This window comes from Coregonus clupeaformis, chromosome 20 (genome assembly GCF_020615455.1).
Source record: "Coregonus clupeaformis isolate EN_2021a chromosome 20, ASM2061545v1, whole genome shotgun sequence".
Classification (NCBI taxonomy): Eukaryota; Metazoa; Chordata; class Actinopteri; order Salmoniformes; family Salmonidae; genus Coregonus; species Coregonus clupeaformis.
Genome location: NC_059211.1, coordinates 37,954,378 through 37,970,992, shown reverse-complemented (window position 1 = coordinate 37,970,992; position 16,615 = coordinate 37,954,378). Strand labels below are relative to the sequence as shown.

The following is a 16,615-nucleotide window of genomic DNA, read 5'->3' as shown; positions in this document are numbered from 1 at the left end:
CTGATCAACTCTATGCAAAGGAGATTTCTCACACTGCATGAGGCAAATGGTGGTCACACCAGATGCTGACTGGTTTTCTGATCCACGCCCCTAACTATTTTTTGTTGCATATCTGTATCCCCAGTCATGTGAAATCCATCGATTAGGGCCTAATGAATTTATTTCAATTGACTGATTTCCTTATATGAACTGTAGCTCAGTAAAATCTTTGAAATTGTTGCGTTTTATATTATTGTTCAGTATACTTAGGGTTAGGGGAAGGGTTAGCTAACATGCTAACTATTTTAGCGAACACTTCCCCTAACCTTAACCCTTTAACCTAACTCCTAAACTTAACCCTAACCTTAACTCTAACCCAGCTAACGTTAGCCACTTTCTAGAATGCATAACATATCATTCATTTTGCAAATTCGTTACATATTGTACATTTTGCTAATTTGTAATCAATTTGTCATAGGAAATGGGTGATGGACATCCAGAAATTAATACATACCATACGAAATGTAACATATCATACTAAATGCAGTGTCTCGGATTTATGTTCAAATGTTTGTAAAATGGCTTGCGCGATATTAGACTTTATTCGTTTTTATTAAACGTCCTGTTGAAAATGTTGTTTTACCGGAATAAAAGTAGCCTAAGCTACCGCTGGAGCAGAGTATTTGAGCGAGTGGAGCAGTCGGAAATCCCTCACGGATGAATTAACAAGATTATTTAACAAAGAGCCCATCTACTTTTGTGACTGTGCCATTTGGTTTTGAAATAGGCTATCGTAAGAAGCTTCAACATTTCAACAACATGTCGAAGGCTATTAAACAAGGACCTGCCTGATTTTATATGCGGCTACTTAAAAAAATAAAAAATAATCTCAAATGTATTGATGATCAGATACTTCAGTTGTAACTGGCTCTGTGGCACTCACATTTTACAGTTGATAGGCAACTGTAGCACTGTTACAAACTTACACTGCTCTTTTTTAACAATGGCCTATATAGAAATCAAAACATCTCCGGTGCTGCTGCATGGGCTCATTCGTTGCCTTGCTATCAATTAGGCTACACAAGCTGTGTGACTTATTTCTTGGTCGACACATATAAGCATCTCTACGCATTAGTGGTGCGGCAGGCTAAATAAATACAACAGAATAAGCCTAATTAAAAGAACAGTGATGAATTAAATGAAAAATGTTGGGCAAACCATGCCCAGAGCTCGGGCTGAGCGTTACCGGAGCGAAATTGCAGCGGGAGAGAAGACTGAAGCTCCAACACAGTCTAAGGCACTACATCGCATGTGTTGCGGGGTCACTACAGCCTGGGGTTCAATCCCAGGCTGTGTCACAACCGGCCGTGACCGGGAGTCCCATATGGCAGCGCACAATTGGCCCAGTGTCGTCCGGGTTAGGAGAGGGTTTGGCCGGGGGGGGCTTTTCTTGGCTCATCGCGCTCTAGCGACTCCTTGTGGCGGGCCGTGCACCTGCAGGCTGACTTCGGTCGTCAGTTGAACAGTGTTTCCTCCGACACATTGGTGCAGCTGCCTTCCAGGATAAGCGAGCTGGTGTTAAGAAGCGCGGCTTGGCGGGTCATGTTTCGGAGGACGCATGGCTCAACTTTCGCCTCTCCTGACCCCGTTGGGGAGTTGCAGCGATGAGACAATATTGTATTCACGAAATTGGGGAGAAAAAGGGGGGTAGAAATTACAACAACTAAAAATATGGTTTATGGCTTGCGCAACATTGCAACCTATGTTTGAGATCAAAGCGTGGCAGTGTGAAGCGTGCCTGTATCTCTCACCGAACTAGAATGAGTTTCACTTTCTATAACCTCTCTCTGCTCTGATCGACATGAGCCTGCAACTCTCATCTCTCCAGCGTTGCACTTCATAATTTATTTCCTTATAAACTCAGCAAAAAAGGAAACGTCCTCTCACTGTCAACTGCGTTTTTTTCCAGCTAACATAACATACAGTTGAAGTCGGAAGTTTACAATTCAATGTATCACAATTCCAGTGGGTCAGAAGTTTACACTAAGTTGATTGTGCCTTTTAAACAGCTTGGAAAATTCCATAAAATGATGTCATGGCTTTAGAAGCTTCTGATAGGCTAATTGACATAATTTGAGTCAATTGGAGGTGTACCTGTGGAAATATTTCAAGGCCTACCTTCAAACTCAGGGCCTCTTTGCTTTATATCATGGGAAAATCAAAAGAAATCAGCCAAGACCTCAGAATTTTTTTGGGGACCTCCACAAGTCTGGTTCATCCTTGGGAGCAATTTCCAAACGCCTGAAGATACCATGTTCATCTGTACAAACAATAGTATGCAAGTATAAACACCATGGGACCACGCAGCCGTCATACCGCTCAGAAAGGAGATGCGTTCTGTCTCCTAGAGATGAACATACTTTGGTGCAAAAAGTTCAAATCAATCCCAGAACAACAGCAAAGGACCTTGTGAAGATGCTGGAGGAAACTGGTACAAAAGTGTCTATAGCCACAGTAAAACGAGTCCTATATCGACATAACCTGAAAGCCCACTCAGCAAGGAAGAAGCCACTGCTCCAAAACCGCCAGACTACGCTTTACAACTGCACATGGGGACAAAGATCGTACTTTTTTTAGAAATATCCTCTGGTCTGATGAAACAAAAATAGAACTGTTTGGCCATAATGACCATCGTTATGTTTGGAGGAAAAAGGGGGACGCTTGCAAGCCGAAGAACACCATCCCAACCATGAAGCACGGGGGTGGCAGCATCATGCTGTGGGGGTGTTTTGCTGCAGGAGGGACTGGTGCACTTCACAAAATAGATGAAATCATGAGGAAGGAAAATGATGTGGATATATTGAAGCAACATCTCAAGACATCAGTCAGGAAGTTAAAGCTTGGTCGCAAATGGGTCTTCCAAATGGACAATGACCCCAAGCATACTTCCAAAGTTGTTGCAAAATGGCTTAAGGACAACAAAGTCAAGGTATTGGAGTGGCCATCACAAAGCCCTGACCTCAATCCTATAGAAAATGTGTGGGCAGAACTGAAAAAGCGTGTGCGAGCAAGGAGGCCTTCAAACCTGACTCAGTTACACCACCTCTGTCAGGAGGAATGGGCCAAAATTCACCCAACTTATTGTGGGAAGCTTGTGGAAGCCTACCCGAAATGTTTGACCTAAGTTAAACAATTTAAAAGCAATGCTATCAAATACTAATTGAGTGTATGTAAAATTCTGACCCACTGGGAATGTGATGAAAGAAATAAAAGCTGAAATAAATAATTCTCTCTACTATTATTCTGACATTTCACATTCTTAAAGTGGTGATCCTAACTGGTGGGAATTTTTACTAGGATTAAATGTCAGGAATTGTGAAAAACTGAGTTTAAATGTATTTGGCTAAGGTGTATGTAAACTTCCGACTTCAACTGTATGTAAATATTTGTATGAACATAACAAGATTCAACAACTGAGACATAAACTGAACAAGTTACACAGACATGTGACTAACAGAAATTGAATAATGTGTCCCTGAACCAAGGGGGGTGGGGGGGGGGGTCAAAATCAAAAGTAACAGTCAGTATCTGGTGTGGCCACCAGCTGCATTAAGTACTGCAGTGCATCTCCTCCTCATGGACTGCACCAGATTTGCCAGTTCTTGCTGTGAGATGTTACCCCACTCTTCCACCAAGGCACCTGCAAGTTCCCGGACATTTCTGGGGGGAATAGCCCTAGCCTTCACCCTCCGATCCAACAGGTCCCAGACGTGCTCAATGGGATTGAGATCCGGGCTCTTCGCTGGCCATGGCAGAACACTGACATTCCTGTCTTGCAGGAAATCACACACAGAACGAGCAGTATGGCTGGTGGCGTTGTCATGCTGGAGGGTCACCACATGAGGGAGGAGGATGTCTTCCCTGTAACACACAGCGTTGAGATTGCCTGCAATGACAACAAGCTCAGTCCGATGATGCTGTGACACACCGCCCCAGGCCATGACGGACCCTCCACCTCTAAATCGATCCCGCTCCAGAGTACAGGCCTCAGTGTAACGCTCATTCCTTCGACGATAAATGCGAATCTGACCATCACCCCTGGTGAGACAAAACCGCGACTTGTCAGTGAAGAGCAATTTTTGCCAGTCCTGTCTTGTCCAGCGACGGTGGGTTTGTGCCCATAGGCGACGTTGTTGCCGGTGATGTCTGGTGAGGACCTGCCTTACAACAAGCCCTCAGTCCAGCCTCTCTGAGCCTATTGCGGACAGTCTGAGCACTGATGGAGGGTTTGTGCTTTCCTGGTGTAACTCGGGCAGTTGTTGTTGCCCTCCTGTACCTGTCCCGCAGGTGTGATGTTCGGATGTACCGATCCTGTGCAGGTGTTGTTACACGTGGTCTGCCACTGCGAGGACGATCAGCTGTTCGTCCTGTCTCCCTGTAGCGCTGTCTTAGGCGTCTCACAGTACGGACATTGCAATTTATTGCCCTGCCCACATCTGCAGTCCTCATGCCTCCTTACAGCATGCCTAAGGCACGTTCACGCAGATGAGCAGGGACCCTGGGCATCTTTCTTTTGATGTTTTTCAGAGTCCGTAGAAAGGCCTCTTTAGTGTCCTAAGTTTTCATAACTGTGACCTTTAATTGCCTACCGTCTGTAAGCTATTAGTGTCTTAATGACCGTTCCACAGGTGCATGTTAATTAATTGTTTATGGTTCATTGAAAAAGCATGGGAAACAGTGTTTAAACCCTTTACAATGAAGATCTGTGAAGTTATTTGGATTTTCACTAATTATCTTTGAAAGACAGGGTCCTGAAAAAGGGTTTAGAATCATAGCCGCACAGGTTCTGGAGGAACTGCAGCACACCTGATCAATTTAAATAAATTTGCCAAAGTTATAGAATTACTGCTGTCTGTTCATAAAGAAATGAAATAATTCCGAAATAGCCTACTAAACCATTAAAATGTCTATAATTTAACCACAGAGGATCAATAGCTTATTTTTAAAAATAGCCTAGTTGTGGCTTGTGTGTAACCCAATAACAAGGCATAGCCTACCAACCTAGCCTACAGTCGGTAACGTGCAGCAAATCTTTCAGTGAACAGCATGCAGACAAAACAGGCTTTTCCCAATATTTCAAATACAATCGTGGGAAAACACAGGTTGGAAAGCAAATGGCTCCTGCTGAAAAGAGAAGAATCTAATCTATCTTCTGTAGGCTACCAAAATATTTGATCAACTTCCAAATATTGTTTTACAAAGTAAGACAAGACAGAGAGGCTTTTGGCATCACCGGCGAGTGAGCTGCGTATCATTTGGGGAGTCAGTGAAACTGGAAAGCATTTTTAGGACTATAATTTCCTCATAATGTAGCCTGCAATATGTGTCTCCACACACCTAGGCCTAGGATATTGATGGATTCAAGACAAGGTCATTTTTATTGATCTCAGTTTGTCAGTGTCATTTTGATCATTTGTGTGGTATTAAAGATTCTGCCAAAGTCTCCAGTCATGTAAAATGCATGAAATTGGTTTATAAAAAGCCTAACATTTTCCCCCGTGTGTGCAACTTCTGTAAGGCCACTACTCTACTGCTCTATGCCACTACGCAAATGCGATGATATGCATACAATGCTTTATTATAACTTTTTATTTTGATGTGTTCCGGTACATCAGAGCTCCCAAGGTCACCCCCCTCTCGTGCCCATTTTTTGTTCCGGCACCTCCCGATTTACAAATTTAAGCACTGGTTAAGTTGATAATTTCATAACGAGTATAGCAATCACTTTTGCTACCCGCACTGCATGGTCGAAGCGGGAGAAGAAAAGCTCACTCTGAGTCAAAACATCCAAACAGTCTACCATTAGATTATGAGACTGGGGTGAAATCCAAAGTTGTGCTATATATTCATTGGCTATGTCATAGCTAATTGTTAAAGATAAATATTGATGCATTACTAGCTCTAACACATTTAATCTGCAAAAAAAAATAAGTAACAATTAATTAGTGGGTGATGGTGATTTCACATAGAAAATGGGTGGGGGGGGGGGGACAAAAAGCTTTGTCCCCCCTAACTGATAGTGGGGTGGTAGATGCCCAGTTTCCCTTATGTCTCAGCTTAGGTGCCTACAAATAACAGACATATACATCATTTACACACACACACACACACACACACACACACAAAGTCCAGCTCAGAGAGTCCCAGCTCATAAGGTCCATCAGCAGCTAATTTTAATTTAGAATGGTAAATTAATATGTTTATGCAACAAATGCATCGAATCATATTGCGTCGAACTGAATCGCATCGATTCGTTCCTCTAATCAAACCGAATCTCAACTAATCATTTCAAACCAAAATGTATTGTATCGGAGCCCATGTATCTAGATACATATTGAATCGTCTTGAAAGGGAGAGATGCACATCCCTAGTGTCTAACCAATCTTACTATGTTGTTTTCTTGTTTGTAGTTTTGGGAATGCAGCTCTGGATGAAAGAAGCATTTTGGCCCCTCTGTATCAATGTTGCATGTGAGTTTACACACACACACTGAAAATACTAATGTTTCTGTCAGGAATCACAACCCATTTCTCCTTTCTGCAGTGTATTTATGAGCTGTTTTACATTCTTACATCTCTCTCTCCCTCCATCTGTCAGGGTGCGTTTGTCTACGTGGAACAGGTTGAACCTGCTGAGGGCAGGGGCTCTGAGTTCAGCCATGAGACAGGCCCTGACCTTTGACCCCATCAACCCCGTCCTGGCCGAGCCCCACCTGGCCGCCCTGGACAGACGGCTGTCTGGTGTCATAGCAACCATCCGGCAGTGTGTGGAGTCGCAGGGCCCTGACAACACACTGATAGAGGACCGCATGAACCTGCCACACCCCTAGAGGACAGGAGAAAGAGGGATGGAGGAGAGGAGAGAGACCTGTCCCATCCCTAGAAGAGGACAGGAGAAAGAGAGGGATGGAGGAGCGGAGAGAGACCTGTCCCATCCCTAGAAGAGGACAGGAGAAAGAGAGGTATGGAGGAGAGGAGAGAGACCTGTCCCATCCCTAGAAGAGGACAGGAGAAAGGGAGGGATGGAGGAGCGGAGAGAGACCTGTCCCATCCCTAGAAGAGGACAGGAGAAAGAGAGGGATGGAGGAGCGGAGAGAGACCTGTCCCATCCCTAGAGGAGGACAGGAGAAAGAGAGGGATGGAGGAGCGGAGAGAGACCTGTCCCATCCCTAGAAGAGGACAGGAGAAAGAGGTATGGAGGAGAGAGACCTGTCCCATCCCTAGAGGAGGACAGGAGAAAGAGGGATGGAGGAGAGAGACCTGTCCCATCCCTAGAGGAGGACAAGAGAGAGGGATAGATAGAGGGAGGAGGGAAAGGAGAAGCTGTCTCACTCTGAGAGAGAGGGAGGGTTTTTGCCATGCTAGGAGGAGCTGGATGATAAAGCCCCTCCCACACTCCCCCTCCTCCTCTCACGGCCTCCCAGAATGGGACAGGAAATCACCCCAGCAGCAGGAAGTGGTGTCCTCTACAAACTGTTTCCCTCCACACTAGAACACTTGAACCTAATGGGATCCATATCTGTATTTCCAATGTCTCTCCTCTGCCTTCCACACACACGCAAACACACACACACACACACACATCGTGCCAAACCCTCTCCCTCTCTCGTCCAGTATTAACGAGGGAACCAAAGCCATAGCACTCAACCCAGCGACACTCAGGATAGCAGGGGTCGCTCACACGGCCATAACACCCCGCTCCATGTGGAAACAACACTCCCAGTGAAATCCACTGGACAGACAGTGGAGAGAGAGACTGGCTAAATGACCATAGGGGGGCAGCAAGGGGGATTTTTTGGTCAGTCTGTGATTGTGACTGACAAACAGATGTGTCTCTGTCCGAAATGGCACCCTATTCCCTATATAGTGCATAAGGCTCTAGCCAAAATTAGTGCACTGTATAGGGAGGGAATTGGGTGCCATTTCAGATTCTGCCATCTGACTATGGATGTGTCTCGAATGGTGCTCTATTCGACATATATTGGTTTTGGCCCCAGTTTCTCATACCTTATTCCTATTAATGAATTAAAAGCACTTTCAATAGAGATTCTTGGCTAAGCATGCTTTTTTAGTCAAGGATTATACTTTATCTGGGTCCAAGAAACTGGCCTATAAGGTACTGTAGGGCTTTGGTCAAGACTAGTACATTATTCTGGGAATAGGGTATCCTTTGAGTGTGTACGTACTGAACTAACTGTTGAATAGCATTACTGAGAGAGTATAATTATGATAATTGTATTATTAAAGAAACCTAATTTAGTGTCATGTTTGGATGGTGTGTGTGTGCGCGCGCGCATGAGTGTAGGGCAGGGGTCGGTCACCCAAAAAACGGCCCGCAATCAGGTTTGGTCAAAAAAGACTGTAAAATCACCAGGAATCCTGCAAAAAATGTGTAATTTAGGAAATCTGTTCCCAAATATTCCCACAAATAAAAAGAGATGTTATCAAGTCTCAATGTAATCAAGGTATGAAATTATTGTTATTTTCAAATACAATCTCTTTTTGGGCTTAGTTGTGGTGAATTTGCAGTGTTCATTATTTTGTCCCCCTCCCCCCGACCATCTGCCCCAACACAAATTGTCCCGTTGCTGAATCTAGTTCTCTATACCTGGTGTAGGGGGTGCCATACTGTAGTTGAGTATGCTATTGACGTTAAAGAGTGAATTTGGGACAGGGAGGGGAAAATGGGAAGTTTGGGGCTATATAGGTGTGTAATGTTTTCAACATAAATTATCTATTTAAATATTCTGTATTTCAGTGTTCTGTATAAAAACAAAAACAAGTAATGGCTCCTATTCAGTTGGCTTTTCTTGTATAGGTGGTTTATACAGATATTCATTATCACACTTTTGTTTCTGAGAATTTTCCTGCACTGCAGGAAATGCAGATGAGATTCATGATTTACATAAATTCACTGACAACCTGCATTAATAGTTTGAGCCCAATTCTACTGGTCAAATTAAGAGCTTACATCTGTACATGCTTTCGTATAGATGCTCCTATATAGAGGGTCTAAAGATGCTCAAACTATCAACTGTTACTCTATTTGCAACAACTTATAATTTTTACTGTTCCTCCCTTTAGAGGGAGCCAGATCACTGCAGGAGAGACCTCTAGAGACAGACATACCAGACGGGACAACCGATGCCACCACTTCTCTCTCTCTCTCTTCTATCTTGCACAAATGGCCTGAGGTCATCTGTGGCATAGCCTGGTGTTAACAGATTAAAAGCGAGAGATACATTTCTAATCACAGATGTATGGCTAGAGGAAAGAAAACACTATGAAAGGCTGTGTGTCAGATGAGTGGTGGTGGTGGTAGCCTCAAATGATGTCATATCATTTATAATCAGACAACTCTGGAAGTTCCTCCTGTGACTGGCTGGCCTGAATATTGCTTGTGTCTGCTGGAAGTTGTTGGGTGTTAACCCTTTAATGATGGCATTTATACAGATACAGTGGGGAAAAAAAGTATTTAGTCAGCCACCAATTGTGCAAGTTCTCCCCCTTAAAAAGATGAGAGAGGCCTGTAATTTTCATCATAGGTACACGTCAACTATGACAGACAAATTGAGAATTCTTTTTCCAGAAAATCACATTGTAGGATTTTTAATGAATTTATTTGCAAATTATGGTGGAAAATAAGTATTTGGTCACCTACAAACAAGCAAGATTTCTGGCTCTCACAGACCTGTAACTTCTTCTTTAAGAGGCTCCTCTGTCCTCCACTCGTTACCTTTATTAATGGCACCTGTTTGAACTTGTTATCTTATATAAAAGACACCTGTCCACAACCTCAAACAGTCACACTCCAAACTCCACTATGGCCAAGACCAAAGAGCTGTCAAAGGACACCAGAAACAAAGTTGTAGACCTGCACCAGGCTGGGAAGACTGAATCTGCAATAGGTAAGCAGCTTGGTTTGAAGAAATCAACAGTGGGAGCAATTATTAGGAAATGGAAGACATACAAGACCACTGATAATCTCCCTCGATCTGGGGCTCCACGCAAGATCTCACCCCGTGGTGTCAAAATGATCACAAGAACGGTGAGCAAAAATCCCAGAACCACACGGGGGGACCTAGTGAATGACCTGCAGAGAGCTGGGACCAAAGTAACAAAGCCTACCATCAGTAACACACTACGCCGCCAGGGACTCAAATCCTGCAGTGCAAGACGTGTCCCCCTGCTTAAGCCAGTACATGTCCAGGCCCGTCTGAAGTTTGCTAGAGTGCATTTGGATGATCCAGAAGAGGATTGGGAGAATGTCATATGGTCAGATGAAACCAAAATATAACTTTTTGGTAAAAACTCAACTCGTCGTGTTTGGAGGACAAAGAATGCTGATTTGCAGCCAAAGAACACCATACCTACTGTGAAGCATGGGGGTGGAAACATCATGCTTTGGGGCTGTTTTTCTGCAAAGGGACCAGGACGATTGATCCGTGTAAAGGAAAGAATGAATGGGGCCATGTATCGTGAGATTTTGAGTGAAAACCTCATTCCATCAGCAAGGACATTGAAGACAAAACGTGGCTGGGTCTTTCAGCATGACAATGATCCCAAACACACCGCCGGGCAACGAAGGAGTGGCTTCGCAAGAAGCATTTCAAGGTCCTGGAGTGGCCTAGCCAGTCTCCAGATCTCAACCCCATAGAAAATCTTTGGAGGGAGTTGAAAGTCCGTGTTGCCCAGCGACAGCCCCAAAACATCACTGCTTTAGAGGAGATCTGCATGGAGGAATGGGCCAAAATACCAGCAACAGTGTGTGAAAACCTTGTGAAGACTTACAGAAAACGTTTGACCTGTGTCATTGCCAACAAAGGGTATATAACAAAGTATTGAGAAACTTTTGTTATTGACCAAATACTTATTTTCCACCATAATTTGCAAATAAATTCATAAAAAATCCTACAATGTGATTTTCTGAAGCCACAATTGGTGGCTGACTAAATACTTTTTTTCCCCACTGTACAGTCCATGTTTATTAATAATGTGACAAAGGGGGTCTGTTACTGGTAAGTCAATCCTTGTTGAGCTAACTGTAAAAACCTCACTTTACGTGTTAGAGCTTAACTTCAGCTGTCAGATACAAGGGGGAGTCCCCTGGACAACACCGCTGGAGAATGGGCCTTCTCCCCATCACTGGGGGGAAGATGGCGCACACACCATTGATATGTGTGATAACAGCCCACTCATACCCAGAGTCAGGCCTGGTCTCCCAGTATCAGGGTGGGAGGACCATGCACATACAGTCCTAGGGAGTCTCCCCATGTGTGACTGTATGTGGAACAGATCCAGCACTGAGCTGTATCCACCCATCATTTCCACTTATACCAGCCAAAATAACACAAGCACGCGCAGACACACACGCACTTTCATGGAATCGTGTTTACAGAGATGCTTGGTTTCATGTTCTTTCTCTCCCTCCGCTCCCCGCATCGCGCTGTTTTGATGCACCTTCGCAGGTTCATTATGAGTCAGCGACAGCAAAAACATGTCACACACACCGATATCAGATGGGGGGATGTATGGGGGATACAGTACACACTAGGTGGGCTCTTCCAAATAAGTTTATCCCTGTGATATGTCTCCATGTCTGTTTTATGACTGTGGGGGTCGGGTTTTTCTGTGTGATCTCCTCCCGCACTAACACACAACTCTACCCTACATCCCAAAGTTCACTCCACTGTATACTTTTATGCACTAGGTGGTTGTTACTCTAGGTGGTTCAGTGAACTACTGGATGCTAGTGGGATGATGATGAGTAACCTTGCCTGAGACCTGAAGATTTGTTGTGTCCAACTGTTCTGAATGTGTTGTACCTTGAATGTGGACAGTCAATGCATTTTGTTCTACCCTAGTCTGTATATGGGACCTCAGAAGTAAAATGTAATCTGGAAAAATGTGCAATATTTTTACCACCTGGGGGATTTCAAGAGAATAGTTGTTTGATGGAGCATTTCCAGACATGCAGTACCAATCTCTGTCTCTCTGACCTATATCAACCAGCTAACTGGAATCAGATCTCTCAAACTGTTTTTTGATGCTTAATTCACTGACTGTAAATCAGCATCACTGGTTCAGAAATAGGGGAAACATTTTTATAAGAGATGGGAGAAGAGAGAGAAAGCATCATGGTACGGGAGTGTGTGAGAGTGATTCATCTGTCACCACGTCCCATCCTGATAAAAAATATCACAACTACAATTGCTGTACAGCCCCTAATGGAAGCTACTGCTCTGTGGGTGGGAGGGGTATTTACCAGAGACCGTATATACATTTATAAAGGTATTTACTGACCTTCACATGCATACATGCATGCACATGCACACACACACACCACCACCACACACATACAGTACCAGTCAAAACTTTGGAAACACCTACTCATTCAAGGGTTTTTCTTTATTTTTACTATTTTTTACATTGTAGAATAATAGTGAAGACATCAAAACTATGAAATAACACATATGGAATCATGTAGTTAAATGAAAATATAATTTATATTTGAAATTCTTCAAATAGCCACCCTTTGCCTTGATGACAGCTTTGCACACTCTTGGCATTCTCTCAACCAGCTTCATGAGGTAGTCACCTGGAATGCATTTCAATTAACAGGTGTGCCTTCATAAAAGTTAATGCGGTTGAGCCAGTCACTTGTGTTGTGACAAGGTAGGGGGGGTATACAGAAGATAGCCCTATTTGGTAAAAGATCAAGTCCATATTATGGCAAGAACAGCTCAAAAAAGCAAAGAGAAACGACACTCCATCATTACTTGCATGCACACCCAACCACGTGCATACACACACACACACACACACACACACACACACAAGTCAGTGGGTGGGTGCCCATGTGTGATTGCTGGGAACAGTAAATGAGGACCGAAACCATGTAACTGGCCAGCTCAGCTCTCTCTGTGTAAGCACACTATTATCAGAGGGCTTGGAAAACAGACTCAGACACACCTTAGACCGGCTCAGCTCACTGCAGTCATTTTTTTAATGATCAACCTGGTTGGAGTCCTGTCATTCATTATTTGGAGATATAATCATGATGATTAAACTATAACACAGTAAATGCATTCCTCTGATAGACTGGTTAGATCAGAGTGAAAACAGTGACTCAGTCTGGACTGAGGGTAAGATAGAAGCCGTAGAAGACTGGCTTTCTACTGAAGCTAAGCTAAGCAGGTGCGGGCTTGGTTAGTGCCTGGATGGGAGCAGGGCTGGCCCTAGCCTTTTGGGGGCCCTAAGCGAGATTTGGTTGCCCTTAAATTCTACCCATTTTGCCATGGGGTGTAGAGAAATCTTTGCAGTTTAAAGCTAATTTCCTGCAATTCTACAAATTTTGCCATCACTTATGCACTGTTAATGATATCTGAGTCAGAGTGACTAACAAAATCAATGGGGGCCCCCTGGAGGTCAGGGCCCCTGGGCACGCGATTGGTATTCGGCCATGATTACTACAAGTTTAGATTGCTGGCTCAACTATAAGTTGAGACCCTGACTGAGTTCCAATTTTTTATTTATTTTTTATGTGGGTGGGTTCGGGGACCCCCTAGCGGCCTGGGGCCCTAAACTGCTGCTTATGGCTGGAGCCGGCCCTGGATGGGAGACAGGTTTTATTTAAGGTTAAGGCCTTAGAACACACACACACATAAACAGGTAGTGTGGTATGTCAGGATGTCAGCTGACCCGTGTGGTGAAGATGGGCCTGCTGCCTCTGACAGGGTGATGTTGCTGTCACAACGGAAAAAGAGAGAGACAGCGAGAGAGCAAAAAAAAGGACATAGAAATGACACACCTGGACCCTTACAAAAACACATCCCTGGGCAACCGTATAAGAAGAGGAGGAGGAGGGTGAGGAAGATAGACCAGATGTTCGGTGGACTACATGGAAACACACACACAGAGAGATACTGGGTGGAAAAGAGGCCGCATCGTGACGCACGGCCCACCGCAGAGTTTCCCAGCTTCAACAGAAAGGAAAAATCAACGGCTGTTCTAAAAAAAAAAACATAAGTGTGTGTTTGTGTTTTAAAACCTTTAGAAGTGTGAGTGTGTGATATTTAGAACATAATGACCTTACGTGTCTGTCACTATAAAAACTGCTTTTATATCTTTCTGTATGTGTGTCAAATCTCTGAAACTGATATAACTTGTGTAAACACTAACACAAAACCATGCAGTGTTCACTCTTTCAGGAAATGCTGTACAGGTCTATGTTAACTCTGGTACTGCACTGTTATTTCCTGAAGTAGCTATAAAAAGAACAGCAAGTAGCCATGCTACAGTTTATGCTTAATCAATGAAACTGACAGTCTGTGGATAGTTATTTAGTAGAACCTATAGATTAATAGATCGAAGTAAAATGTTACTTTTTACTGAAAAAGGCCTCAGCTCTCCTAATGGTCAGCCAGTCTAACTATGGCTAACCAGTGGATTATTTCACATTGTCTTTTCTACATGTGGGTCCAACTGTTTTCACAGTTCTGGTTGGTTCCTTCAAAAACATAGTTGTCTGAATGATCTGAATCAGTTGTGTTAGTGTTGGGCTGGAACAAAAGCCTGCACCCATGCAGCTCTCCGGGACCCTGGTATAAATGCAAACTGGCCAGTAGTCACTTTTTCACAACCATTGACCTTTAAAGGGGAAATCTGCAGTTGCTACATCGATTTTGGGGTTAATGATATGTACCCATTGATTCTTGAAGAATATAACTCATTAATGCCTCATGAGCTTAGCTCAACTGTCGTAACCCATCAGAACCCAACATATATGCTTGTTTTACTCCAATGTTTGTAAACAAAGTAAATGTAAACAAACACTATATAGCCTCAAAGCATCATTAAAACTATAATTTGCATCCATAGCTCTGTCTATGAATTTGAGAGTGGTTACATTTCTCCAGCCCCATCCCTCAGATTTTTACCGAAACAGGGGTGGGGAAACGCTTTGTTATTGTTTCACATGCTGAATGCCCCTTTAAAGCAGGAATCAGCGGGTTGTGGGCGACCCAATGCTGCCCCACTTCTTGCTTAGTATTTTTTACTTTGAACGGAAACAAGGGGGTTGAGCCCTGAGCCGCTTGGTCTTCTGGGGAAGGTGTGTCTTTGCGCTAATCTCGCCTACTCGAATGACCCTGGTGCCCCGGAGCTGGAGAGGAAGTGAAAGTCACTTGGAGCTATGCAGATTGTTGATGTGATAGTCTGTTTTGTTTTTAGATGATAATGCTAATTTAGTGACCCCAAGAAATGCATCTAGCTACAAAATGCGGTACAGTAACATCACACAAACATGTATTTCTCAGGGAGATACTTGTGGAGATTTCAAGGAAACCTGAGGCTATACAAGTTATGGTCAACACTGAAAGAAAGGTAAGAAATGCTGTATGTATTTTCTGTTATGCTTAGTAATTCAATAATTATTTTGTTGGTAATCGACCAAAATAGTTAGCTATGTTTGCCCTGTACATCACATACTTCCTGCTTATGTACAGCATTGATTCCTACCTAGTGTGAACTTCCCACCAGAACGACTGAATGAATATCCAGCGTGGTCAGTCAAGTAAACAATGTCTCATCTGCATGACATATTGGTGGACTATGGGCCATCAAGTCATAAGATGGTACATTAGCATGACACATGTTACACTGGTTACAGCACATCCTATGTATCTAAAGGACACTGTTGTGACACTGACTTATTTGGTGGTAGTATCTCTACATTTAGCTGTAGTCAACAGAGCATTGATGGTTGAATTAATAAATGGTGCATACGTTCTCATTATAATTTGCTCATATTCCATCCATATTATGTTATCAAAATCAACGTTTATTTGGCATATGTACAGGATACAGTGGGGTGTATACGGGAATATGACATTGCGTTGTACCGTGTACTATTGAAGTAACAATTAGTTTGATGTTTTCCCACAGTGACAACAACCCCCAAAGACTCGGACTCGTCCCTCCTATCCCACTACCAACCAAGCAAGAGTTTCTCAAGGAACATCAGTGCAAAGGGCTTGGTAGGAATCTTTTGTTCATACAGAATGGCAGACATTACACTTGTTACAATTATTTTACCTTTTCTTGATGAAACTTGAGAAATTAATATACAATTACATTGCGTTAGAATCAATACTATGAAAACTTGGTTTGGAAAGGCCATTGACACTTGCGCTAAGTGATTTCAGTGCATTTCAGTGATATTATTTTTTCTCCCATCAGCATCAAAACTGCCGGAGTAACAGAACCATGGATGACTTGGACAACTTGCTGCATAATAAGAAACTGAACACACAAATCTCTGTTATGTAAAAATCCATGTTTTCATTTTAATTCACAATTAAACACTTTACAAATTTGTTTTGCCAGGTCCCACACCTCCATGTCACAAACCTAATGTGCTGCTCCTGCTCCCACCATTCACCCCCTACTAGGAGGTCATCAGAGCCTGTATGCATCAACCTAAGTAACATAAGAAAATAAAAAACGTCAGAATATGTCAGTTTAAGCTAGAGATAACTGTTTTTTTGCATGGTCTGCGTCTCAATCCACCACATCAG

The 16,615-nt window shown here is 43.3% G+C and overlaps 1 protein-coding gene and 1 long non-coding RNA gene across 3 annotated transcripts in view; both read left to right on the top strand.

The window, feature by feature from the left end:
- Positions 1 to 8,498, top strand: part of fam20b (FAM20B glycosaminoglycan xylosylkinase) — a 28,923-nt gene extending 20,425 nt beyond the window's left edge. Inside the window, exons 8-10 of one of the 2 annotated variants that reach the window (XM_041839198.2) lie at positions 6,450 to 6,509; positions 6,637 to 6,892; positions 7,009 to 8,498. In XM_041839198.2, the coding sequence (XP_041695132.1) occupies positions 6,450 to 6,509; positions 6,637 to 6,868 (292 nt within the window). In that variant the 3' untranslated portion in view covers positions 6,869 to 6,892; positions 7,009 to 8,498. Of the gene's footprint in view, positions 1 to 6,449; positions 6,510 to 6,636 lie in introns of both variants that reach the window. The other variant, XM_041839197.2, reaches the window with a different exon arrangement.
- A 6,729-nt stretch (positions 8,499 to 15,227) lies between these two features.
- On the top strand, positions 15,228 to 16,406 carry LOC121532679. Its single transcript, XR_005994362.1, has 3 exons — positions 15,228 to 15,422; positions 15,984 to 16,075; positions 16,278 to 16,406. It is a non-coding gene; the product is annotated as an uncharacterized LOC121532679 (long non-coding RNA).
- Positions 16,407 to 16,615: the final 209 nt, after the last annotated feature.